Source organism: Tetrahymena thermophila (genome assembly GCF_000189635.1).
Source record: "Tetrahymena thermophila SB210 genomic scaffold scf_8254667, whole genome shotgun sequence".
NCBI classification, from domain to species: domain Eukaryota; phylum Ciliophora; class Oligohymenophorea; order Hymenostomatida; family Tetrahymenidae; genus Tetrahymena; species Tetrahymena thermophila.
In genome coordinates this window covers 80076-107401 of record NW_002476434.1, presented here as the reverse complement: position 1 = coordinate 107401, position 27326 = coordinate 80076, and the positions used below count along the sequence as shown (strand labels likewise).

At 22.6% G+C, this 27326-nt stretch overlaps 3 protein-coding genes across 3 annotated transcripts; 1 reads left to right on the top strand and 2 right to left on the bottom strand. All coding sequences in view use genetic code 6, as the record gives it.

Moving 5' to 3' along the window:
- Positions 1-331: 331 nt before the first annotated feature.
- TTHERM_000654049 (transmembrane protein, putative) lies at positions 332-10927 on the bottom strand (the record flags this gene model as incomplete). Its single annotated transcript, XM_012797190.1, has 17 exons — positions 332-1234; positions 1289-1936; positions 1991-2295; positions 2374-2905; positions 2962-3295; positions 3347-3911; positions 3975-4594; positions 4654-5483; positions 5731-6611; positions 6687-7057; positions 7121-7672; positions 7738-9037; positions 9096-9434; positions 9556-10065; positions 10217-10408; positions 10466-10711; positions 10801-10927. The coding sequence occupies 17 exons, from the start codon at positions 10925-10927 to the stop codon at positions 332-334; spliced, it is 9255 nt and encodes a 3084-aa protein (XP_012652644.1).
- A 3523-nt stretch (positions 10928-14450) lies between these two features.
- On the top strand, positions 14451-15479 carry TTHERM_00654080 (alpha/beta fold hydrolase; the record flags this gene model as incomplete). The annotated part of the gene is made up of 1 exon (XM_001013960.2): positions 14451-15479. One exon carries the CDS (start codon positions 14451-14453, stop codon positions 15477-15479), a length of 1029 nt encoding a protein of 342 aa, XP_001013960.2.
- Positions 15480-16113: 634 nt separating this feature from the next.
- TTHERM_000654079 (transmembrane protein, putative) lies at positions 16114-26541 on the bottom strand (the record flags this gene model as incomplete). The annotated part of the gene is made up of 17 exons (XM_012797189.1): positions 16114-17001; positions 17060-17707; positions 17771-18075; positions 18129-18651; positions 18709-19042; positions 19096-19660; positions 19720-20339; positions 20397-21226; positions 21402-22288; positions 22342-22712; positions 22771-23322; positions 23382-24639; positions 24701-25039; positions 25141-25722; positions 25887-26078; positions 26132-26383; positions 26460-26541. 17 exons carry the CDS (start codon positions 26539-26541, stop codon positions 16114-16116), a joined length of 9228 nt encoding a protein of 3075 aa, XP_012652643.1.
- Positions 26542-27326: the final 785 nt, after the last annotated feature.

The window sequence follows — 27326 nt, the reverse complement described above, 5'->3', positions numbered from 1 at the left end:
TTTATAGATCATATTTTTTATAGTGTATATTTTTTTTCCTTACTTGTTTATGATTAAATATATTTTGGATAATAAAATAATCAAATAAATGTATTAATAAAACAGAAGGATTATATAAAATTAAAATTTTTTTAGAAAAATTATATTAATTATTAATTATAACTTTAGGAAATTAATAGGTAAAAATATGAAAAATTATTTTTAATAGCTATTTTTATTCAGAATTAAGAAGAATGAATTTGTGTAATTCAAAAAATTTTTAAAAAAATTGATTAAGGTAATGGTAAAAAAATAAATATATTCAAACCACACATAATTAACACATTAATTATCATTTACTGAATAATTGAGGAGATATTTTTTCTTTATTCTCTTAAATATCATACCTACTACTATTCATAATTATAAGATTTTCCTATTCAAAATTTAATTAATGTTCACTTTGTTCTATTTTTTAATTTTGAATTTCATTGCTTTTTTATTCTTAACTATCTGTTTCTATATTCAAAATATTTCTGCTAAGCTTTTAGAGATTTAACTCTTTGTTTGAATTCTATGTACCATTAAATTCTTAAGCAATTTTGCTATTTTCATCTTTAAGTCTTAGATAATTTTCACTTTTAGAGCTATCTTCCATTTTTTAATTATTTATTATTATCTAATTTTCAATATCTCCTTTATCTTATTTTTCACCTCCTTAATCTTTTTGTAAGATATTTCTATTTAATTTTTAAATATTCTATTAATTATTTGGATCTGTGTTATTAAGATGTTCAATTGGAATTTGAACAGATGCTACATCATTCTCGGAGTCATTTTAAATTTCTGATATAATTTAGTTTTGAATAGGTGAGGACATTTAATCTTCTTATATTTATCTATCAGTAGTATGAAACTGATTCTTTGGTGTGAAACTTTCAAATTAAATTATTTTTTTAAGACTTGCTAACTAATCATTTTCATTAGATCTAGCTGTCAAAGGGGATTAAATAAGTTTTTATGTACCGAAATTCTCGTCAAACCTACTTGAAATGGGTACAATTTCTAGAAGATTTCTATTTGTACCCATATCTTATATTATGGAAGTACTTTTTAGTTTATTTATTTTGGCTCTGACACTTTCATTCTACAAAAAGCTTTAAGGAATTTACTGCGCTACCAATTAAATTATGGAAGGATTTTAATTTTAGTAATGTATAAGATTTTCGCTAGGAAACTCAAAGTTTATAGATTCCTGTTTATTTATTATAATTATAAATTAAAATATTAAACAAAATTTATTAATTACAATTTCATTATCTGATTTGAGCTATTTTTCCAGTTAGAGAGGCTTTTAGACGTTATTTTTTTCATTTATCTAATTTTCACTCTATAAATTTATTTTTTTCAAAGAAACAATTTTTGCTTAGCTTCGATTTTTCATTGATGTATTTAAATCTAATTTAGATCCATTTTTCATTTACTCTCTACCCTAAATTATTAAATCAATAATATTTTCTAATGGAACCTTAATTTTTCCTGTCCATGCGTTGATAATATTTCTTTTTTTAAGTTCATTTTAAACTAATTTGACTAATTTTTAAAATTTATAAATTGTTGCTGTTTTTTTAGTATAAAAACATTTAAATGGAGAGAATTTAAAGCATAAAAACTTAAACTCGAAGTAAGTTTTTTTAACCATTGGGAAATAAGCATAAGCTAGCTTCTTAAAGCACCAAATTAAAAAGACAGTGTTAATTGTAGCTATACCAATTACAGATGAAAGCAACCAAGCATAATTAGTTTTGTTCTCATATGCAATGAATGCTAGGTAAATAGAAGTTGTAAGCACGAAAGTTGAATAAATATCTATCTTATTGTACAGCTATTCCGAATAAGGATGGACTTTAACCAAAAAAAATCCGTATAAAACTACAATAAGCAGAATTAACAAGATCTGTTAGTTTATAAATACATTTTTTTAATAAGAATAACTTAAAAAATAAATTACTTTGTTTGGGATAGAATATTCATAGATTATAAGAATAGACATAATTAATAGTTTCATATACATTTTGAGAAATTCCCAATACCAAATTTTTCTTTTTTCACTCATATCATATTCTCCAATAATAAACATGTAGTTTTTCCTTTTCAATATGGAGTCTTTTGATTTATAAACTTTGTACATCATAAATCCTGGTATTATTACAGAAATAATCAGTAGAATCGGTAGTATCAATGACAAAGACCATAAAATATGTTCATCTGTATAACATGTGTATAATACATTATATTAAATATATCTATGATCTCCTTTATTTTATTATGAATAAATAAAAAAATTAAATTATCAAAAATTTCTAAAATATAATAAAATATAATATAATATACCTATCGAACGACAACTTAAAATACTTACAGCATCTTTATACAAACTAGGCTAAAAGTACATCAAGCAATAAATCAAAGATGTGGAGATGTAAAACCTTTTTAAAAAGCTGTTGCCTCTATATTTTATCAAACCAGTTATAATGAAAACTAGTACGCATAGTATTGGTAAACACACAGAAGCAATAAATTACACATAAATTATATTTACTCCTGTGCTAAGTGAGATTTCATGGAAAAAGCATTCAAAAGAATATAATACTTAGACTGTTGGATTTGCAATTACATCTATAGGACTGTTAAAAACACTAGGAAAGCTAATCTAAAATGTTGTAACAACCATTATGATCTAAAAATAGCTAATTATGAGTTTGAGCAAAATAGATGCATTAACTTCCTCTCTTTTAATCGAGTTTTTAATAAATTAACTACTAGCTCCTTATTTTTATGCTTCTTGCTTGAGTTACTCTTTTCTTTTGATAATAAACATAATTCTTTAGAGTACTCCATCAACACTCATCTTTGCACAAACGATCTAATTAAAATGAATTTTAGTTTAATTTATTTAATAGAATTTTAATAATAATTTACGTATAAAACAACCAATCCTAAAACTTTAAAAGTATTATTGACAATATCTCCGCATTTTGAGCACTAGAAATTACCTTAACGAGAGTATCCGTTCGATATATCACAAGATTCACAGAGAGGACCTATATGGCCAGTATTACAAGTAAAATTCTAAGGACCTCCTAGACAGTTATTTTATTTATTGATACATTACAATATTTCATCTGTTTAGTCGTTCTCCCTCCAAAATCCCTCTTTCAAACTGATTACATTACCACCAAGACAATTTGTATTTGAGATACATTTTTAACATTCAAAAATAGGTTGATTCAAATTTGGATAAGAAAGAGAATACCTTTGTGTTGAAAAAATAAATTAAAAAATAAATTGAATAAATTGTTATTACTATCCTTCAGGGCATTTTGAGCATCCAAAAATATTGTAAGAATGACCATTATAAATTACTTATCCTTTTTTGTACACTTCTCCTTGTATGCAATCTCTTAGATGTATGTCAATAATATAGAAATAACTATTTTCAGGGTAGTTTGGATTATTTATAAACGGTGATGATAATTGTATGCTGATAGATGAGTTTGGAACTCCAGTAATAGATATATCAGTTAAGTTAAAGTAATCAGTAAAGGTAATTTTTTGAATACTACTAGAGATTTAGAAAGCGTTTTTATCATCTAATTTACCATAAGGTTATACTTATGCATATATTTAAGATCCTATAACTGATTCATATGAACCATCTATTACTTAATTATTTTCATCTACAAGTTCAAAAATTAAATCAGGAAGTTAGTCACCACTGACTTGAATACCTATTTGTAGTCTCTCCAATTGTAAAATTGGATCATATTGTACACCATATTATATTTAATTTTGATTGCTTTATTAAGTTAATTTTTAATTAAATTGCAATTTAAAAGGTCTAGAAAATAAATTTCCTCCATATTTTTTACCTTTTTTTAAAATAATATCATAAGCTTGTCAAAGTACCTATCAATCAATAAATTTAAAATTACCTGCTGTATTTAAAGATATTACTGTGGAAGAAGTTATTTCAGGATCAAACCCAGTGTATTATATACCTCCTCCTAAAAAATTAGCTGTATTATTCATAATTTTTGAGTCTGAAATTTAAATCCAGTCAGCAGAATTTAGTTTACTGTTTTATGAAAAGGAATTTAAATATATACCACCTCCTTAGAATGCACTGTTTTATAGGAATTATGAGCCAAATATTATAATTTTTTAATTTGGTTAAATTAGGTCTACATTTTAATAAATAAATAAGCCTCCTCCTTCTTAATTAGCTGAATTATATTAAAATAGAGAATTCATGATTTTAACTTAACCACTTTCATTTATCAAAGAAACAGCACCTCCTTTATTTGAAGAAGTATTATTAGTAAATATTGATTTGTCTATTTATCCACTTGATTATACTATAGACAGAGCACTTCCAACACAAAATAAGTTAGAGCACTAATTTAGGTTCATAGTCAGTTAAGATATTTAAAACTATGAAAAACTTCTTATTATGAATGCACTTACAGCTTATGTTTAATACTAGTTTTATGTGAGCTACAAATTTGAGTCGCTAACTTATTCAATTTATCTAAGTGAGCTTACCAATTAGTAGCTATTTAAAAAAAATTCAAATAATTAATATTTACAAAATATTTAAAATTAATTAATTACTTCATTTTTTGTATCTCCACTAAGTTCATTAGAATTTAGCTTTATGTGTCAACCAACAAAGCTCCTCCATTTGAAAAACTACCTTAAATGATTTTAACGTTTTGCAAATTTCCAGTAGATTTTTATTGTAGGTTTATGACTGAAGATTGTTATTAGTTTTATTTGCAAAAAATTTAATTCAATTAAGAATTGGTAATTGTAAAATTTGAATTTTAAACTGAAAATACACTTCCTACTGTTTAATATTACCTAATCTACTAAAATAAAATATTTTATTGTAAATTAATTTGTTTCAAAGGGTTATTTATGTCTATTATCACATCATTTAAACTCACATTCATGTTGTAAAACGAAATGAAGCTGCCTTAGCTACTAGCAAATGTTTAATTTATTCTTGGGGAAGTGATAATAATGTTAGGCATTTCTGGTTTATTATTATTTAAAGCTTTTCTTATTGTAAAATAAGAATAGATTGAACCTCCTTCATTAGCTATCAATGAAGTAAATTGGCATTAAAAGAAATTTGCAATTGTATTTGCAGGAGGATTATTTATATAAACTGCTCCACCATATTAAAAGCTAATCAAATTTGAAAATATACAGTTTGTAAAATTAAATTGTGGATTTGAAGAAGTAGGAGTTATAGTAACTGCTGCACCATTAAGACTTGATCCTCTATAAAATGAATTTTTTGTCATGTTTAAAGTTTTAGACTAAACTAATATAAAGCCTCCATTTGTCCCTAGTAAAGGAGCATTTGTTTAAAATTAATTATTTTCAAAATTATTATTCTCCATAATTAAATCTTAAACATTCAAGTATAGTACTTCCTATTAAAAAAAATATGTTAATTTTATAATATAACAATTTTTAGAAAAATCACTGTAAATTCTCCACTATTCTCACTCATTTAAATACCGTAAAACCTCGTTAACTCGCAACCCGCAAATTCAAAAAATTTTCGATTTATCGAGGTTTATTGTTAACTAAGGAAGCATAGTCTGGGGAAAGATGAATGAAAATATAAGAAGAATTACAGTATGTTTATTTTTTAATTTAATAACTTTAAGTTTTTACCTTAATACTCTATGTGTAGAAATTGAGGAAATTTGAATTTGTTAATTATGCTGATGAAAAAGGCATGAGTAAGGTCAAAGTAGAGGCCATGTCATAAAATACCTATAAGGGAGTTTAAATCAAGACATTTGCTACGTTTAAATTATTAATGAATACTTTATTTTATAATAAACTATTTAAAAAAAGTATAGACGCTTAGTTGTATTCACTAGATGTAGATATTTTTATATTCTTTATAATCAATCCATCAATTTTAAAAGTAGAAATTTATTATTAATCTAAAGAATTAAATTAAGATGTTTTGATATAAATCAGATAATCATTTTAAATACTTAAATTTTCTAATAAGGAATTAGTCAATTAAAAGGATAAAGTATTAAACTCTGTAATTTTAATGCATGCAGAATTAGTTTCAGATTGATTTAATTAAATATTTTTATAATTTAGTAAGTCAGCTTAAAATAAGTTAAGGTAAGAGCTCTAGTAAAAACCTATATTCTTATTATCAGTTATATTAACATTTTGAACATAAATTGATTGAATGTATTATGTGCAAAAGAAAAAGTACTATGACTAAGCTTTAGGACTTATAAATGTATTCATATCATTTATTTAATTATCAGGAAGTTACTAATTTTGATTATTATTTATTTCTGTTAAGTATTAATTAAAAATTGATGGATTATATGCTTGACTAAAAATACGGTTTTATGATATAATAATTCTTGTAAAGTTGGCATAAGTCTAACTCTCAATAGCTTATAAAAATTGAACATTTAAAATTAAAATGTTAAAGCTTTAGTCGCTAATAAAAAAAGCATTTTGAGCTATCAGAATATTTGAAATATTTGCAACAAAATATTGAGATTAGTATGTCTTACCTAGATTTATTTTTTATGTTTTATTAAATTTATTTTAATATTCAATTATTTTTTTAAGTTTAGAAATAAATTTACCAAATAATGTGATTTATTAAACAGAATTTTGCTAAAACTAAAATCCTTAAAGAGCTATACTTTGTGCACTCATGAAAGTACTTAATAGTTGATTACTTTGAGATAAAGTTATTATATTATTGTTAAATTAAATATTTGTAGCATTTAGGAAAAGTTAATTTGAAGCAGAAACAAAGACAGTTGATTCAAATTTACAATTTTGAACAATAATATTTTCAAGAGTGAGATTAAAAATAGTTGAAGGAACTTGTATAAAATAGTTTGCACTTTAGTAATTCTTATTTTGAATAGTCATATTTCTAAAAGTAGCTGAGGAGCCAGATTAAATTTAGAATTAGTTAAAGTTATCTAAAATACTATTTGGATTTTTGCTTTATTTTAAATAAATAAATAAAATTATTTAAATAATAAAAGAAAATAAAAATATTATTTACATTGAATAGGTCAAAATGTTGAATCTTTCAAAGAACGATATATTATTTTATATTTAAATTAGTGGCTAAGTTTAGTCAATATAATTATCTATATTCACATTCCATAATATATTGCGAAACGATACTTAAATGTAATTATCAAATGAAAATGGAGAATCACCATAAATTTTAAGTGGAGGCAAATTCTAATAACCTCCAGAGGTATTAGTTGGTAAAGAAGTATTAAATGTGTGAAAGCTTAACCTCATTGATATGTTGTTTTATGTCAAATATTGTTATGAGACAATTTACTTATAATGGATATATTAAATATTGTAAACACTATCACTACCAAAATAAAAATATCTTTTTATTTAAATGTTCGCAACTTTAGTGATAAAATTTTAGTAATCTAATACTTGATTATATATTTATTCTTATCTAAGTAATATATTTGATGTTGTTTTTTGTAAAATATCTTGTAAGCTATTCGAAGCTTATGTGTTAAGCAAAGTCTTAATTGAACACTATATATTGATGCAACTTTAATTGTAGCATTAAGGAGCGTATATCCTTTTTAAATGTGAAATAAATAAATTTATAAATAATAACAAAGAAAAATAAATTTATTAATATACCTCTTTATTTCTCCATCTAGCATGAGTTGATAGAGGGAGTTATCAGAAGTAATTGAAAAAAATCTTGTGTTACTATCAGAAATGTTGTATAATGTGAGTTACAGATTTAGAGAATTAGTTGTCATATTATACTATATCAAATCTGTATTAGTATTATATTATACAGCGAGTATATTTTATGATTACATATAGTAAATAGTATTGAATGTCAGAAGTGATTTTATTTGTGGATTTGAGGTATTATTTATAGTATTTATTAATGTAAGTTATAGATCTTAATTCTAGTTTTAAACCCATTATTAATTGTATGAAATTATCACTGTTATATATGAGCCATCACTCATAATTAGTTAAATAAATATCTGATTTATTGGGTTTAGGATTGTAATTTTTAAAATTTAAACTACATCTGCTAGTGAAGCTAGAGTAGAAATATTTTATAAAGTAATGGTTGTAGTTTGGAAACTTGAAGGTGTGTTAACAGAGGGTTTGATTATCATTATGGAGTTCTAAAATACTATAAACATATTTTATACAGAATCTTTAATAAATTAAAATGGTGCTTAGCTAATAGATGATAATTAGTAAAAATTGCTACTTGTTTTACAAACAGATACTCCTAAAGAGTTAATTATGTATATATTTAAGCTAATTTAAGACGATTATAAAATTCTGTTTTGTTAATTAATATTGCTCTCTGAACTAAAATATTATTATTCATTTTCTGTTTATAGTAGTCTATTAAATTTTTGGTTTTAAATGCAGTATTAGCTAAATTAAAATGGTTAAGTAACAAGAAGTAATACTACATATTTATCATTTAACTCAGAAGTATACGAAAGCATTCCAGGAATGAGCAAAGGGTTTAAATTATCTGTTTAAACATCTAAAGGAATTAACTAAGTTTGAGTAGCTAAAGATAAAGTTTTAACAGGGGTCAGTGTTGGAGCAGGATTAGGAGTTTGTTGTGGACACTTTGTTTAACCGCTAGGAATTGGATAGTATTGTTTTGTTACACTTGTTAAAGTTAAAAAGCTAGGTGTTGAAAATACAACTGTTTGCTCTATAGTAATTTATCCTTATTAACCTGGACCTGGGCCACCACCACCACCAGGTTATTATCCCTAATAAGAGCGTGTAGAATTTAATACTCTTTATTGACTTGCTAAATTATACTAAAACAATAACTATTATTGACCAAATTATTACATCCCTTATCCAAGTGAATTTTTAGTTATACCTATAACAGTTTAGGTTTAACTATCAAGCATTATATCACCAATACTAAATCCATTTGAGCCTAATTTAAGTTTTATATTAAATTTTAAATGATCATATAACTAAATTAAAAAATATACCTATCCCAATTTTACTAAATAATGGTGTTATTTGTAAGGTTTAAGATTGCTGTTAGGTGGTTAAAGAAATGAAGGTAGGGTTTGAAATATCAAGAGAAGCCACTTATCCTTAAGTTGTACCAATAATTAGAATTGATGTATTTGGAATTTATAACATTATTGAAATAAAACCATTAATTTAAGATTGGAAATTAATTAAATTGCTTGTTAAAATAGAAAATTTTGAGTTGATTAAATCAGTATTTTCAAAAATAAAGATTTATGAGGATAATAATGAGAAAACTACATAATTTTTATTATTCATAAATACACTTTATATTGCCATAATTTGATTTGTTCCTATTTTTTAAATTGTAGAAATTATTAAGTTATTAAATAAATAGATCAATAGTTAAATTAAATAGCAATCTAATAAATATTTTCTTCTAAATATTTAATTTTTTAATTTATAATTTATTACCCATGTTTATGCAAATTATTGGATTGAGTAAAATAGAAAGAGTATCAACTCCATAGCTTGTTCCCAAAAGATTCTGAGCATTTCCAAAATCATAAGCACATAGACTATTTTATTGCAATGGTAAAGGGGAAGTGAATTGATTTCCTCCACCACCACCACCACCTCCACCGCCTCCTTAAAATTTAGTTGGAGCTCCATAAGAAATCAATAGATAATTAGTTGAGTTCATTTTTTTAAATGAATTTACAGTAGCTGGTAGAATTATTGGTGATATGAAATCAACAGGCTTTTATTAATCCAATATTGATAAATTAATTAAGTAGGAGTAGACACTATTAAATTAACCAGAGTTAATAGCAATCAACAATGAATTCCTACCTCCTGCTGGTATAGTGGGAAATTTTGAATTTGGATTAACTACAAAATCTTCTATAAGTTGATATTAATTTTAATTCTAATTATTCATACCAAAAATTCCTTATTGACCATTACCAAGACCTTTCACTTGAACTATTTATTTAAAAAAATAAAGTAAACTAAAATATTTATAAGGAAGATAAGTAAAAAAGAATTGTTTATCTTCTAAAATTTATTTAGTATATAAATTATTTTAGTTATTCTTATTTTACTTCATAATATAAAATTTATTTTAATTTATTACTTAAGTAATCAAAGTTATCAGTAGAAGGATAAAAATTATTATCCAGCGAAGAAGGTTTAATTTATATTGTTTATGTTTTTCTATTATTTAATACTATTAGAGAAGACTATTTTTGAGAACCTCTTGATAATTATTCTTGTTTAGTTTTGCTGATATCTGCTACTATCAGTGACAAATAACTTATGCCTTGATCTATAATTTTATAAAAATATTAATTATTATTTATCTTTCAATAAAAAAAACCTAGACTTTATATCCCAACTATCTCTTACTTCTAAAGCAAATCAACCACAGAAAATCTTTGTTGAGACAAGGTAGCTTGTAATAAATTGGGATAAAAGATTTATCCCAAGATTGGAGGATTAGCAGTGGTTGAAGTTTGATGAATGGTACCATCAAAAATATCATATATATAGCTATATCCCTATTAATCGCTTACACTAACTAAAGTTGTACCCTGTATGTATACAATACTTGTTACTGATGCTTGATTTCCTGTATTAAGATTAAAAATTATGGATGATAAATCATAGTATTGATTGTGAATTAAAAGTAGATTTTCCAAATAATATCATAATTGCTACCTCCTATATTTTGGATTTAAAAGCATGCAGATGACTCTTATAGGTCTAATCGAAAGCAATTGATTTATAAAATAAAGAATTTTAGAATAGCGTAGAGAACTAATATTGATCTTAATATTTATCTCATATGTATATTTATTTTGCTTGTATTTTTTTTTACTTATTATTGTTTTCTAATTAGTATTGAAATTTATTACTTCTTGAAAGAATATTATTAAGAAATCTTAATTAAGATGAAGAAACTAAAAAATTTTGCTATTATAGCTATGTTCATTTAGTAAACACTTATATATTTTCATTTTAATTACATCATTTAAAATCCGAAATACAAAAATGATCAAGAAATTAAATATATTTAAGTAAGAAGCATTTTATAAGATGAACCCAAAAATATCCATAACATCTCATATGAAGAATTTAAATTAAATTTTAAAGTTTTCATAAAAAAATATTTTAGAGCATTTTTATAAGCTCTGCTTATTTTTCTATAAGATTTACGCAATAGAGTGAAATAACTTTTAAAAATAATTAATTTAAGCCAAGTTTGTGGTGATAATCTAAAAGAAATGAATTTTTAATATCAGGATAATGCGAATGAAGCTTTAATTTAGTACACACATTCTTTTTAATTGATAAAAGATCTAGGACAGTAAAAACAATATAAAATAAGCAATGTAATATGTGTTAGTACTAAATTAATTAATTTAAATATTATTTAAATGTAAAATAATATTTACTTTACAAACTTTATACGTATGTTAAAAGTATTTAGCTTCATTTTTAAAATAAGAATAAATAGTATTTTTATAAAATTCTACATTCTCTTCATGAATTTAACTCAAAATTATCTTATTACTTGATTATCGCATAATTTAACTTTCTCACTTTCATCATAGTCTTTATTTAATTGATAGAAAAATAAACTGAATAATTAATTTTGGGAGGGGAATATTGTAAAATTTATTGTATATTTGATATTTTCCTTATTTGAAAAATATTAATAATGAACAATGATTGTTAAGTAAAAGAAAAATAATACAATAAGTAACATTGATTAAAAAATAATAGATCTAAATTTCAAAGAAAATTTAAGAAAGAGAAAAAATAAAACAAACAAACTTGATTATATTTCAAACAAATATTTTTTAGATTACGAAAAAGATTGTAACAAATTTTTAAAAACAAGCTAAGTATTTCAATATTTTCTAATTCTGTGGAAGCACTAAAAAATTGGCTATGGCGATTTACACTAATTGTATTTTAGAAGATATATTTAATTATTTTAAATAACTTGTCACATATTTTTGCTTTAGCAAAAGAGATATGTTTTTAACCACAAAATACTTGAGTAAAAAATTTAATTTACATAAAAATTTTATTTTACTTGCCAAAAAAATTAAAAACTATTTAATAATTTAAGGAAATCACAAATTTATTTATTTACTTATTTTGAATGTAGCAAAAGAAAATTTTTGCTATTTTGTTTACAGTAACAAATTAATTTTATTTGCGTTATAAGTTTCAACTCATATTCATGAGATAATATATATTAATTTAATTTCGTCAATATATATTAAATTTAGATTGCATATTCTTGGCTTATATAAGATCAATAAACAATTCATAAAAAACATAATCTCAAAATAGTGTAAACTAAAATACAATCCAATAAAAAATTAAAAATCCTAATTAAAAATAAAGAAAGAAAAGGAGATTTACTCAGTTTTTTTTTAAAATGTAAATCAAAATATTAGTAATCATAATTTAAAATAACTTCTATTAATTAATCATTTAAATTTAATTATTTATTTAGCAAAATTAATTCATATTTGATTTGTTATCCATATTTAATTGTAATAAAATTAATCTTTTATATTTTCTTAAAAAGTGATCAAACATAAATTTATATTGAGTAACTTATAATTTTAATTAAAAAAGTAAATTAAATATTAGTCCCTAAACAAACAGTATAAAAAAAAGTTATTTAATTAATAATTAAATGTAAAATTAATTAAAATTCATGTTTTATTTATAGTCAGCATAAGATTTTCATAAAATTAATCTTTCATATTGATTTAGCATGTTTTATTAAGTAAAAATATTAATGTCAACTCATTTAAATATTTCTTAATATATGTTTTGACTAGCTTGAAATGATTCTAATTTAAAGCTACAATTTGGTTTTAATGAGTGATTATTTTAAAATTATAATAAATGTATGTTTTTTAATATAAATATTAATTAATCTTAGGTTACATATTTTTAGATTATACTCTTACCTCTAAAAATTTCAATATTAAGTAATTTATATTTTCTTTGAAATAAATTTTAAAGTAAAGTAAACCAATTAATTAAAAGGGATCAAAAAAATACAATTTTATTCTTTTATAATTAAAATCTTTCTAAATCACTCATAAGATACTAATATATTTTTAATATATGTTTTAAAAATATAATTTTTCTAAGTGTTATTGTTTTAAATACTTGGTAATAAAAAAATTAAAAAATTCAATATCTTTTTAGAAAGTATTTTATAATTAATTTTTTTGAATAAAGAAATGTCACAATTAATTTGTTAGTTCAAAATAAATGGATAAAAATTTATTCCAGATATATTAATCATCTATGAATAAGAATAAAATGTATGCTATTAATAAACATAATAATATTAATATGAACATCAAAAAATAAAAAACTAAATGAATGCTTTTAGAAGTTATTAAATAGTTCTTGAATGAACAGATTTAAATTTGCGTTATTCAGATTTCATAAGCGAATACAGTAATTAAAAGGTTGAGTATGCATGAATTTAATTTATCTAATGTAAATAAAAAACAAATTAATTATTTTGCACACCTTATAAAAATTTTGGTTTGTATTCTAATATTTTTTTTAATTAAACTCAAAAAAAATAATATTTTAAATAATTAAAAATAATAAATTATTTTTTTTATATTTTACAAATAATTCACTTATATTTATATTTAGAAATTTTAAATTTTTTCAAGACATAAATTTCATTAAGCAAACATTATTAAAAATGAATAAAATTTATTTTATATTTTTAAAAATTTTATTTCAGTTTAAATAAAATGAATAATTTTTTAATTGTTTGTTTAAAAATATGGTTTTTGAAATATTTTTAATAATTTATTGTTATATTAAAATGATATTAATTATTTTTAGAGAAAACTATTATTGAACAAATTAAATTAAATAAAATATTTTTTTTACTAATAATCTCATCAAAAAATAAAAAAAATTATATATTTTAATTAATGAAATATTTTAACTTTTAAATGATCAAATTTAAATAAATTATAAAGTTAATTTTATTTAAATGCAATAGACAATCAAATTTTATTGTCTTTTATCAGAATAACTTCTTGATTCAAGAAAGAATAATTGCCAAATGAATTTGTATCTATTTCTATTCATTTGATTATACAAAAAAAATTAAGATAAGTTAATTTATATCCTGTCTTGAAAATTAAAACAAGTGAATTTAACAGAAAAGTTTCACTATACCATAAAGAAAAAACAAAACAATCTTTAATTTTCTTTTTAAATATAGTTTAGAATTTCAAATTTATAAATGATAAATAATTTATATTAAAATAAATAATAAGAAAGAAACAATTTATAAGTAAATGCTAAGATTACTTGGATCTCTTTGTGGATTAAGTGAACCTTCTATTTGGAGAACAGTATTTCCTGAAAAGTTAACATAAGATTAAGAAAATTAATATTAAGATACTTTAAAACTTGAACCTACTGAAAGACTTCCAAACCCTTTAGGAAATAGCAAATACCCAATAGAAAATGATATTGAATTTTACTCAGTTTAATTTTCTGAGTAGAAAAAAAATAAATTGAACACATACAGGTATCCTGTAAGAGAAAATATTGAAAAAAAGGCTATTTGTATATTTTTCCATGGGTATAATTCTCATATTGGTTAGTCAGCGCATATAGCTGAATATCTTGCTTAGCATGGTATTGAAGTTGTAGGATATGATTATAGAGGATTTGGAAAAAGTTAGGGCCTAAGAGGCTATGTACCTCCCTTAGATTCTCATATGAAAGATGCAATTCAATACTTTAAGTTTATTTCTGATTAAAATTAAGGTAAATACCCAATTTTCGTATCAGGACTAAGTCTTGGAGGATTGACATCTTTCTAGCTCACTCTCAATAAAGAATGCTAAAATAAAATAAAAGGAATGATTTTGTTTGCTCCTGCTATTAAAGACCATCCTCTATACGCTAAGGAATTTAAATTAAAATTAAGAATATTTGGTTCAATAAAACCAGAAAAATAAATCGAACCAAGAAAAGGTTATCCAGTTTATCGTAACATGACTGTAAATGAATATTTACATAATCAAGATGATCTTTATTACAAAGGAAACACATTTATAGGATCTCTTAAGCATTTAACAGAAGCATAAATGATTGCTGAGAAATAATATGATAAAATTAAAGTTCCATTTTTGTTATTTATGGGAGGTAAAGATAAACTTTGTGATCCTCGCTTAGCAGAATAACTTTAAAAGTAATCACCATCTAAAGATAAAACTGTAGTTTATAGGGAAAATATGTGGCATGGAATATGGCTTGAGCCAGAAATAGAAGAATTCAAAGTTACTTTTAAAGACTGGGTTTTATAGAGAGTCTGAATAAATATTAAATCTTTAAATTTGCTAAAAATTAAATAATAAGAAATATATTTTTATTAATATTTACACAACATTAATTTTAATTTTATGTTTTAGAAAATATTTTTTAACTAATTTGTTTAACATTTAATTTTATAGATAAATTTATTTGTTGATGTTTTAAATATTAAATTTTTGGTTTAAAAAATAATAAATTTTGCACAAAAATGAAAATCTATTTTTTATTATTAAGTAATATCAAAGAACAATTGTAAAATATTAAATTAATATTTAATTACTGAATATATTTTTGTAATGTTAAATGAAAAACCTTATTATTTTGATCAATTGTGCGAATAAAAAGTTTCTTAGAAATAATAAATTTAACAAATAAAAAACAAAAACAGAGACAAATTATATAATATATGTAAACCCATATTGATATCAATCTCCATCCTCCATTTTTCAGAAACTTCTAATGGTTTTGCTTTAAAAATGAGTGAAAAGTGGATTTTATATTCAAAAGTTGGTTCGTCTTGCCAAAATCTATTAAATAATATTTCTTTATGATTAAGGTTTTGATTAAAAAATTAACCTTATTGTTAGCTAATGAGGCATTAGTACTTATTTCCTTAAAAATTTTATTTTATATTATTCAACTATTCAATTATTACTTTTCTTTTTATGACTTACAATAATAGTTACTTTTATTAGAAACGATCAAATTTTCTTAATAGAAATTTAGATAATTTTTACTGTCTTCCAATTTTTAGTTTTAAACTTGATTATTATTTTATTCTTTGATTTTACTATCTTCATTTACAATATTCCTACTCTGCTTTAAGTGTTATACTTTTTTATTATAATTTTAAATTCTCAAATAATTATTGTTAGATTTTAAATTATCATCATTTTCAGTATGATATTTTATATCTTCATTAATCTAGCTCTATATAATATTCTAATTAATAACATTACTTTTCTTCTAAATATCACTCTATATTTCTTGGAATATCAAACTTCTACTCAGTTTTTATAAGTGTAAATTATTATTTTCATTTGCTTTATTTAAATGTTCTATTGGTATTTAGCTATCTGTTGTATCATTTTCAGACTCTTTCGGAGTTTCTAATATAATCTGATTTTTATTAGGTTCCAAAATTTCATCCTTCTATATCTACATACTATCAATATTGGTTTAATCTTTAGGGGATAGAATTTCTTTATGACTTAACAATTTTAAGTTTGTTAAATTATCATTTATGTTAGATATTGTAGACATAAGTGGTGATTATTAATTTTTATAAGTTCCAAAATTATCTTCAAAACGACTTGAAAGAGGTGCTAATTCGAGAAGAAGATTTCTATTTGTGCCAAAATCTTAAATGATTGAAGTGCTTTTTAACCTATTTATATATGCTTTAGCACTTTCATTTTAAAAAAAGCTTTAAGGAATTTATTAAGCAGCCATTTAGCTTGTTGAATAATTTTAATTTTAAAAAGCTATAATATTTTCGCTAGGAAATTCAAGGTTAACAGATTCCTAAATATAATTTAAAATTATAAGTAAAAAAAACTAAATTAAATTAAAAAAAAATAACCTGTATTTTAGGGAATTTTATTTATTTATCTACTTTTTCATGTTTTTATATTTAATCTTCATTATTTATTTAATTTTTACTAAATAAATTAATTTCATTATTAGAAACAACATAATTTTAGCTTCTAATTTTTATAGAACTATTTATATTTAATTTTGAACCATTTTTCATTTACTCTCTACCCTAAACAATCAAATCTATGATATTCTCTAAAGGAACTTTAATTTTTCCTGTCCATGCATTTATTATATTTCTTTTTTTGAGTTCGTTTAAAACTAACGTTACTACCCTTTGAAATTTATAAATTCTAGCTGTTTTTTTAGTATAAAAACATTAAAATGGAGATAATTTGAAACAAAGGAACTTAAATTAGAAGTATGTCTTTTAAACTATAGGAATATAAGCATAAGCTAGCTTTTTAAAACACCAAATTAAAAAGGCCGTATTTATTATTCCTATAATAATTATTGAACAAAGTGACCAATAATAATTATCTTTATTTTCATAAGTAATGAAAGCTAAGTAAATAGAAGCAGTTAACACAAAAGTTGAATAAATATCAATCTTATTATATAGCTATTCTGAATAAGGATGGACTTTAACCAAGAAAAATCCATACAGAGCAACTACTAGAAGAGTAAATAAGATCTATTAATTTAAAAATAGATTTTTATTTAAATTTGAAAAATAATAACTTAAAAAATAAATTACTTTGTTTGGGATAGAGTATTCATATATGATAAGAATAGACATAATTATAAGTTTCATATACATTTTTATAAATTCCCAGTACCAAACTTTTCTTTTATCATTCATTTCATATTCTCCAATTATAAACATATAATTTTTCCTTTAAAGTATGGAGTCTTTTGATTTGTAAACTTTATACATCATAAATCCTGGTATTATGAGAGTGATGATCAGTAATATTGGCAATATCAAAGATAATGACCATTAAATATGCTCATCCGTATAGCATGTGTACAACACATTATATTATATATACCTATTGTTTCCTAATCATAAAATAAACAAAATTTAAACTTGAAATTAGATTTAACAAATATACCTATCTGGCGACAGCTTAAAATACTAATAGCATCTTTATAAAGACTTGGCTAGAAATACATCAAGCAGTAAATCAATGAAGTAGAAATGTAAAATCTTTTTAAAAATAAATTTTTTCTGTATTTTATCAAACCAGTGATAATAAAAACTAATGCACAGCAAATAGGTAAGCACGTTGAAGCAGCAAATTGTATATATATAATATTTATTCCAGTTTTAACTGAAATTTAGTGGAAAAAACACTCAAAAGAATATAAAACTTGAATAGTTGGATTTGCTATCACATTTATTGAACTATTAAAAACATTTGGAACATTAATCTAAAAAGTTGTTATAACCATGATAACTTAAAAGTAATTGATAATGAGTTTGAGCAAAATGGATGCATTTGCTTCTTCTCTCTTAATAGTTTTTTTTATAAACAATTGATTAGTTCCAGTTTCTTATTATATTTAATCTTTCCTTTTGATGATAAACATAATCCTTTGTAGTACTCCATCAACACTTAGCTTAGCGCATATAATCTATTTAATATGAGTTTTAATAATTTTTATTATAAATCTAATTTACTAAAATCTTACATATAAAACAACCAAACCTAACACTTTAAATGTATTGTTGACAATATCTCCACACTTTGAGCATTAGAAATCACCCTAACGAGAGTATCCATTTTATATATCACAAGATTCACAGAGAGGACCTATATGACCAACATTACATGTAAAATTTTAAGTACCTCCTAAGCAATTGCTTTACTTATTTATACAATCTAATATTTAATCTGTTTAATTATTCTCTCTCCAAAACCCTTCATTAACGTTTATTACATCTCCTCCTAAGCAATCACTATTTTAAACACATTTTTGACACTCAAATATGGGTTCTTTCATATCTGGGTGAATTAGAGAATACCTTAATTTAAAATAATAAGTAAAATGAATTTTGCAAATATTTGAATTAATTACTATCCTTTAGGGCATACTGAGCATTGATATATTTAAAATATCTGATCATGATAAATGACTTAGCCTTTTTTATACACTTCTCCTTTAATGCATTCTCTTAAATGAATATCAATTATGTAATAGTAATTATTTTCTGGATAATTTGGATTATTTATAAATGGCGATGATAACTAAATGCTTATATATGAATTAGGAACTCCTGTAATAGTTAAATCAGTCAGATTGAAGTAATCAGAAAAAATAATTTTTTAATAACTGCTAGATATTTAGAATGCATTTTAATTATTGATATTACCATAAGGCTGAACTAAAGCATAAATTTAAGAATTTATAATTTATTAGTATGAACCATCAATTATCTAGTTATTTTCATCAATTAATTCGAAAATTAAGTCAGGAAGTTAACCACCACTCACCTACTATTTGATTTATAACCTTTCTATTCCTAAATTCTAGTCATACTTTATTTAATATTTTATATTATTTTTATTGCTTTACTATGTTAAATTCTAATTAAAGCGTAGCTTAAAAGGTCTAGAAAACAGGTTGCTACCATATTTTTAACCTTAAATAAGTTGATTATAAATTATTTTAAAAATAAATTTTAATAATAACAATATTTACCTGCTGTGTTCGAAGATATTCTTGTTGAGGAAGATATTTGTGGATCAAATCCTGTATATTATATACCTCCACCTAGAAAACTAGCAGAATTATTCATGATTACTGAGTTTGAAATTTAAATCCAGTTAGTTGCTTATATATTATTGCTTAGCGAAAATGAGTTTAAGTATATGCCACCACCTAGCGTGGCATTATTATTTAAAAATCGCGATTTATATATTAGAATTTTCTAGTTAGTTTAAATTAGATCAACATTCTGATAAACAAAAAGACCTCCTCCTTCTTATTTGGATGTATTGTTTTAAAATAGTGAGCTAGTAATATTGATTTAACTAATTTCATTTATTATAGATACTGCTCCTCCGTTGTTCGTAGAAATGTTGTCTATAAAATTTGATTAATCCATTTAACCAGTAGATTAAATTAGAGATAGAGCACCTCCAACACAAAATAAGTTACTACATTAGTTTTAGTTCATAGTTAATTAATAAATTTTAAACTAAGAAGATCCTCGTATTATAAAAGTACTTAGGGTTTATTATTGATATTAACTATAAGTAAGTTAAACACTAGATGTGTTAGTCTGCTAAATTTATCTAAGTGAATTTGATTGTTAGTAGCTATTAAAAATTTATGATAAAAAATAAAAAAATACTCTCAATTTAAAAAGAAGTTACCTCAATTAGCTTATATTAACAAAATCTATTTCGATTTAGCTCTATGTATCAACTAATAAAGCTCCTCCATTAGAAAAGCTTCCTTACGTAATGTTAACGTTTTTCATATATCCTTAGGATTGTTATTATAAATTAATGATAGAGGATTATTATTGGTTTGATTTAGTTAATATTTAATTCAATTAAGAATTAGTTAAAGTAAAGATTGAATTTATAACTGAAAATAAGCTTCCAATACTTTAAAATTAACTTAACTGTTAGAATAAACTTAACTATTAAATATTAATTTGCTTTTAAGGGTTATTTATATCTAATAAAACGTCACTTAAGCTAACATTCATATTGTAGAATGAAAAAAAACTACCTTAATTGCTAGCAAATGTTTAATTAATAGTCAGGGAATATATAATGATATTAGGGATTTATGAGCTATTATTATTTAATCCTTTATCTATAAAATAATAAGAGTAAATTGATCCTCCTTCACTAGCTAATAATGATGTGAATTAGCATTAGATGAAAGAAAAAGTTGTATTTGCAGGAGGATTATTTATGTAAACTGCTCCACCATATTATTAACTTATCATATTAGAAAATGAACAACTTTTAAAAGTAAAATTAGAGTTTGATGTTGATGGAATGAGAGATATCGCTGCTCCATTGTAGCTTGTGCCTCTATAAAAAGAATTATTGGTCATATTTAAATTTTAAGACTAAATTAACATAAAGCCTCCATTAGTTCCTAGTAAAGGAGCATTTGTTTAAAATTAATTATTTTCAAAGTGATTCGTGTCCATTTTTAAATTTTAAACATTCATATATAGTACTTCCTATTATATTGTATTAATTTTAAATTGTTTTAAAAAATATTTTACTCAATAAATATGAAAATTTGTAACCCCCTTTTAAGAAATGATTGAAGAAAAAAATTTTTCAATTGAAAAAAACAAAATTTTTAATTATGAGGGATCTCCAATAAATTTAACTAATATTATTTAGCTTTACCTTTTTACTCTAAGTATAGAAATTCAGAAATTATGAATTAGTTAATGATGCTTATGAAAAAGGAGCCAGCAAGCTCAAAGTAGAAGCCATATCATTAAAAACATTTAAAGGTGTTTTTAACAAGATGTTTGCTACATTTAAATTATTCAGAGATATCTGAGTATTTTACAAACTATTAAAAAATATAATTGAAGCCTAATTATACTCTATAAGAGTTGCTACTTTAATGTTCTTTATACTCAGTCCATCAATTGTAAACTGAGAAACTTATTATTAATTTGATGATAGAAGTTAAGAAGTCTTTAGATAAATTAGATAATCATTTTAAATATATAAATTTTCTAATGTAGATTTAGTTAATGAAAACTATAAATTATTGTATTCTGTAATTTTTATGCATGCAGAATTAGGTTATGATTAATTTAACCAGGTATTTTTATAGCTTAAAGTGTCAGCTTAAAACAAGTTTAGGAAAGAACTCTAATAAAACCCTATATTGATATTATCTGAGATATTTGCATTTTGAATGAATACTTATTAGATGTATTTAGTTTAAAAGAAAAAGTATTGTTGCTGTACAGCAGTGCTAATAAAAGTATTCGTATCATTAATCTAATTGAAAGGTGGTTTTTAACCTTGACCTTGATTATTATTCACGACTTAAAGATATTAATTAAAAGTAGATTAATCATAATTATTTTAAAATACTTGATTTTATTGAATTGTAATTTATGTAAGATTAACATAAGTAGAACTCAGAATGGTTTGCAAAAACTCAACCTATAATATCAAGGTATTAATACTATACTCATAAATAAAAAATGCGTTTTATGTAATTGAGCTATTGCTTATGTTTGCAACAAAAAACTAAGACTAGTCAGTTTTACCTAATATAAATTTATCAATATAAATATTTTTTAATTCATAATAATAAATTTACCAAAAAGCATTACTGATTAAATTGCATTTTATTAAAATTAAAATCCTTAAAGAGTAATACTTTATGCACTGATGAAAGTACTCAATTATGGATTATTTTGAGATAAAGTGATCTAATTATTTTAAAATTAAATATTTGTAGCATTTAAACTTAATTAATTTGAGGCAGAAACAAAAACAGTTGATTCAAATTTGCAATTTTAAACAGTTATGTTTTCAAGTGTGAGACTAAAAGCAGTTGAAGGGACCTGTATATAATAATTAGCTCCATTGTAATTCTTATTTTAGATAGTTATATTTCTAAAATAGGCTGCAGAACCTTATAAAATCAAGAATTAAATGAAATTGTCATTAATATTTTTTGTATTTAATCTATTTTAGTAAATAAAAATTATTAAATACCTTAAAAATAAATAGTAAATATATTTACGTGGAGTATGTCAAAACGCTAAATCTTTCAAAAACACATATATTATTTGCTATTTAGAATAGTGGTTTAGTAGGATCTTAATAATTATCAAAATTTACCTTCCATAAAATATTTTTAAAAGAAACTTGAAAATAATTATCAAATAAATTTGGAGAATCACCATAAATAGTAGTAGGAGGTAAATTTTAGTAAGATCCTGAAGTGTTAGATTGTAAAGATATGTTAAAAGTGTGAATATTGAGTCTTAATGTTATGTTGTTTTATATTAAGTATTATTAGGAGGCTATTTATTCATAATGAATATATTTAATATTGTAAACACTGCCACTTCCAAAATAAAAATATCTTTTTATTTCTATGTTTGATATATAATTAATAATATTTGAGTAGTAAAGCACTTAGTTGTATATTTATTCTTGTCTAATTAATACATTTGATGTGGTATTTTGCAAAATATCTTACAAATTATTTGCAGGTAAGGTGTTAAGCATAGTTTTTATTGAGCAGGTTGTATTAAAACAGCTTTAATTGTAGCATTAAGGAGCATATATCCTTTTTGTTATTTTTAATTAATAAATAAATAAAAATTAATTTTATTGAAAAATAATTACTTTATAACTTAACCATCTGACATTATTTAGTAAAGTGAATTATCTGAAGAAGTTGAAATAAATCTAGAATTACTATCAGAAATATTGTATAAAGTAAGGAACTAATTTAAAGATTGAGAATTCATATTGTATTATAAGTAATCTATATTATTATTATATTATACTACTAATATATTTTGTGATTGCATATAGTAAATATTATTGTATGTCAAAAGAGATTTAACTGTAGGGTTTGAGGAGCTATTTACAGTGAATAATAATGCTAGTTAAAGATCTAAATTTTTGTTTTAAAACCAAATCTAACTATATGAAATTAAAAATGTTATTAATGAACCATCGCTCATACTTAGTTAAATAAACATTTGATTTAATGGATTTATTATTGTAACTTTTTATATTTAAACTATATCTGCTACCTAAGTTAAAGCAGAAATTTATTGTAAAGTTATAGTCGTATTTTGAATGCTAGAGGGAGTATTGAGAGCAGGTTTTATTATCATAATTGAGCTCTAAAATACAACAAACATATTTTATACTGAATCTTTTACAAATTATAGAGGTGCGTTAATAATAGAAGAGAGCTAGTAAAAATTGCTATTTGTTTTAAACACGGATACTCCTTTAGAGTCTATTATGTATAAATTTAAGCTTATTTATATAGTAGATTAAAGAATTCTATTTTATTTATGACTATGAACTGAAGGAGTAAAATATTATTACTCATTTTCTATTAATAGTAGTCTGCTTAATTTTTAATTTGAAATACAGTATTAGCTAAATTTAAATGGTTGCGTCACAAGAAGTATTACTGCATATTAATTATTCAATTCAGAAGTATAAGAAAGCATTCCAGGAATAAGTAAAGGGTTTAAATTATCTTTTTGTACATCTAAATTAAATGTTTTGGTTTGAGTATTTAAAGATAAGATTTTGACAGATGTAATATTTGGAGCAGGAGTAGGGATTTGTGAAGGACAGTTTTATCCGATGGTTGGGTTTAGATAATATTAATTTGTAACACTGGTTAAAGTTAAAAAACTAGGAGGTGTAGAAAACACAACTGTTTATTCTACAGTCGTTTAATTTTATTAACCATAATTTTGAGTTAAATTTAAAACTCTTTATTAACTAGTTAAATTATACTAAAAAAAATATGTTTGGTTATTTTATTATCCTTACTAGCCTTGTTTGGATATACCTATTAAAGTTTACGAAACATTATCAAACAACAAATCTCCTATAGTTTATCCATTCAGCCCTAATACGAATAAATTAGTATTTTAATTAAATTAACAATAAAAAATAAAATTATTTTATACCTATTCCAATTTTACTAAAAAGAGGTGAGATTTATTTATTTTAAGATTGCTGTTAAGTAGATTGGGAAATCAAGTTAGGATCTTAAATATCATAAGATGCAACTAATCCTTATGATGTGCCAATTATTAAAACAGATGTATTAGGAATTAATAGCATAATCAAGATACTACCATTATTTTATTAAGAAACATTAATCATATTAGCAATTGAAATTGAAAATTTTGAATTAATCAAATCATTATTTTCAAAAATAATTATAGATTAGGATTCTAAAGAGAAAATCACATAATTTTTATTATCCATATAGATATTTTATATGCTCAGTATATTGTTTGTACCTATTTTAGAATTTAATTAATTAATTTTATATTTAATACTCATAAATTGATTATAATATATAAATTTAATAATTTAATTTTCTATTTAAAATATATTTTACCCATATCTTTACAAACTATTGGAGTACTTAAAACAGATAATGTATCAACTCCATAGCTCGATCCTGCCAAATTTGTGACTTTTCCAAAATCATAAACACATAAACTATTTTAATACAAAGGTAATGGAGAACTAACTTAAGTTACTATACTACCGCCACCTACTCCTCCTCCTTTTTAACCTTATCCTTAACCTTAACCTTATTTTAATGTTTATGCAAATGCTTATAATTATACTTAAACCTACTAAAAATTAGTAGCTGCTCCATATGAAATTAAAAGATAGTTAGTGGAATTCATTAATTAAAATGCGTTTACAGATGCAGGTAAAACTATTGGGGATACATAATCTAAGGGCTTTTGTTAATTCAATATGGATAAATTGATTAGATAAGAATATATGCTAGAGTAAAAACCAGAATTAAGAGCTATAATTAATGATGCCCTTCCTCCATGTATGATCTGAGAGAAATTTTAATTGGGATTGACTTAATAATCTTCAATAATTTAATATTAATTAATAGAATTCTAAGAAAGTGCTCCAAAAATTCCTTGTTATTATGCTGAAAGACCTTGTACTTAAACTATAAATTTAAATTTAAGTTTAAAATTAAATAAAATATTTTTATTGAATGCTAAGCTATAGTAAAATAAATAAACGAAATCTTATTTTTAGTTTATTAATTTTTGAGAAAACTAAAATTTAATCATCAATCTATTTAATTTTTAAATTAAAGAAATTTATTACTTAAATAGTCATAATTATCTGAAGGAGGATAGAAATTATTATCTAGAGAAGAAGGTTTTATTTGTATTGTCTATGTAATTTTATTATTTATAATAATTAATGAAGAAGAACTTTATGATCCTCTTTATAATTATTCTTATTTAGTTCTACTTAAATCAGCACTAATTAATGACAGAAACATTGTATTTTATCCTATATTTATATATCAAATTTAATGATTATCTTACTTTCTAAATAAAAAAAACCTTTATTCTGTATTCCTAAAATCTCTTATTTCTAAATTAAATCTACAATAGAAAGCTTTTTTTAAGTTAAGGTTGCTCTGATAAAATTTGGATAAAAAATTTATCCAAGGATAGGCGCATTAGCAGTTGTTGTGGTCAGATAAATACCTCCATTAAAAATATCGTAAAAGTAACTATACCCTTGAGAATCACTAACACTAATTAAAGTGGTACCATCTATGTATACAATGCTTGTTATAGAAACTTAATTTCCTATATTATAATTCAAAACAATGATGGATATATGAAACTTTTTTATGATAAAAAATCAGTAGATTAAAATATTTACCTCCTAAATTTTATATTTAGAAGCAAGAAGACGACTCGAATAAATCTAAACTCAAGCATGTAATGCTTTAAATTTAGGACATGGTGGCTATATACAAAATGTATACTAATCTAAAAAGCTATCTCATTTGAAGTTATTAATTAACTTTTTGTTTACTTTTAATTATCATAGTTTTTTTACTTCAAATAAATATAGTATACAGTGAGTAATTTAAAGATTAAATTTTTGCTATTTATTTTAATTATTTTTAATAAGCACTTGAAAGTACAAGATTGTATTTTTTACCACTACTTCATTCAGAACTCTAGAAAAATAAAATTTGATAGAGGGATAAAGAATTTTAAAAAACAAAAAAATGCAATTAACCTAATTTAAAATTATTTCTTCTTTATTATTTTTAGATATCTTAAATTTCAAAATATTTTATTTATTTCTATTGTTTTGGAATAAATTTAAATTATTTTTGTATTCAAAGAGCTATTTATGCAATTATTGACAATAATTAATCTATTAAGACTATCTTATCTCTAATCATAATTGTAGTAATATTCAGTAGAAGGAATAATCGCAATATTATTGTGGTCATTAAGTATATTATTTTTAGTAATATGAATTTAAAAATGTGTAATTTTTTATATTGGTACAAAATTTAGGTCAGTAACAATAGTTAATAAATAAATATGTAATAAAATGTGTTAATAATAGGTTTTTTTTGTTAGATTTTATTTTACCTTAATATTTTTATCTTTTAAAATGAAAACTATAATATTTTGGGATTTTTTTTAAAAGCTGTAAACTATTAATATATTTTTTCAAATTTTAATTTGATATTACACTTTCTTCATGATAAAACGCATGTTAAATTAC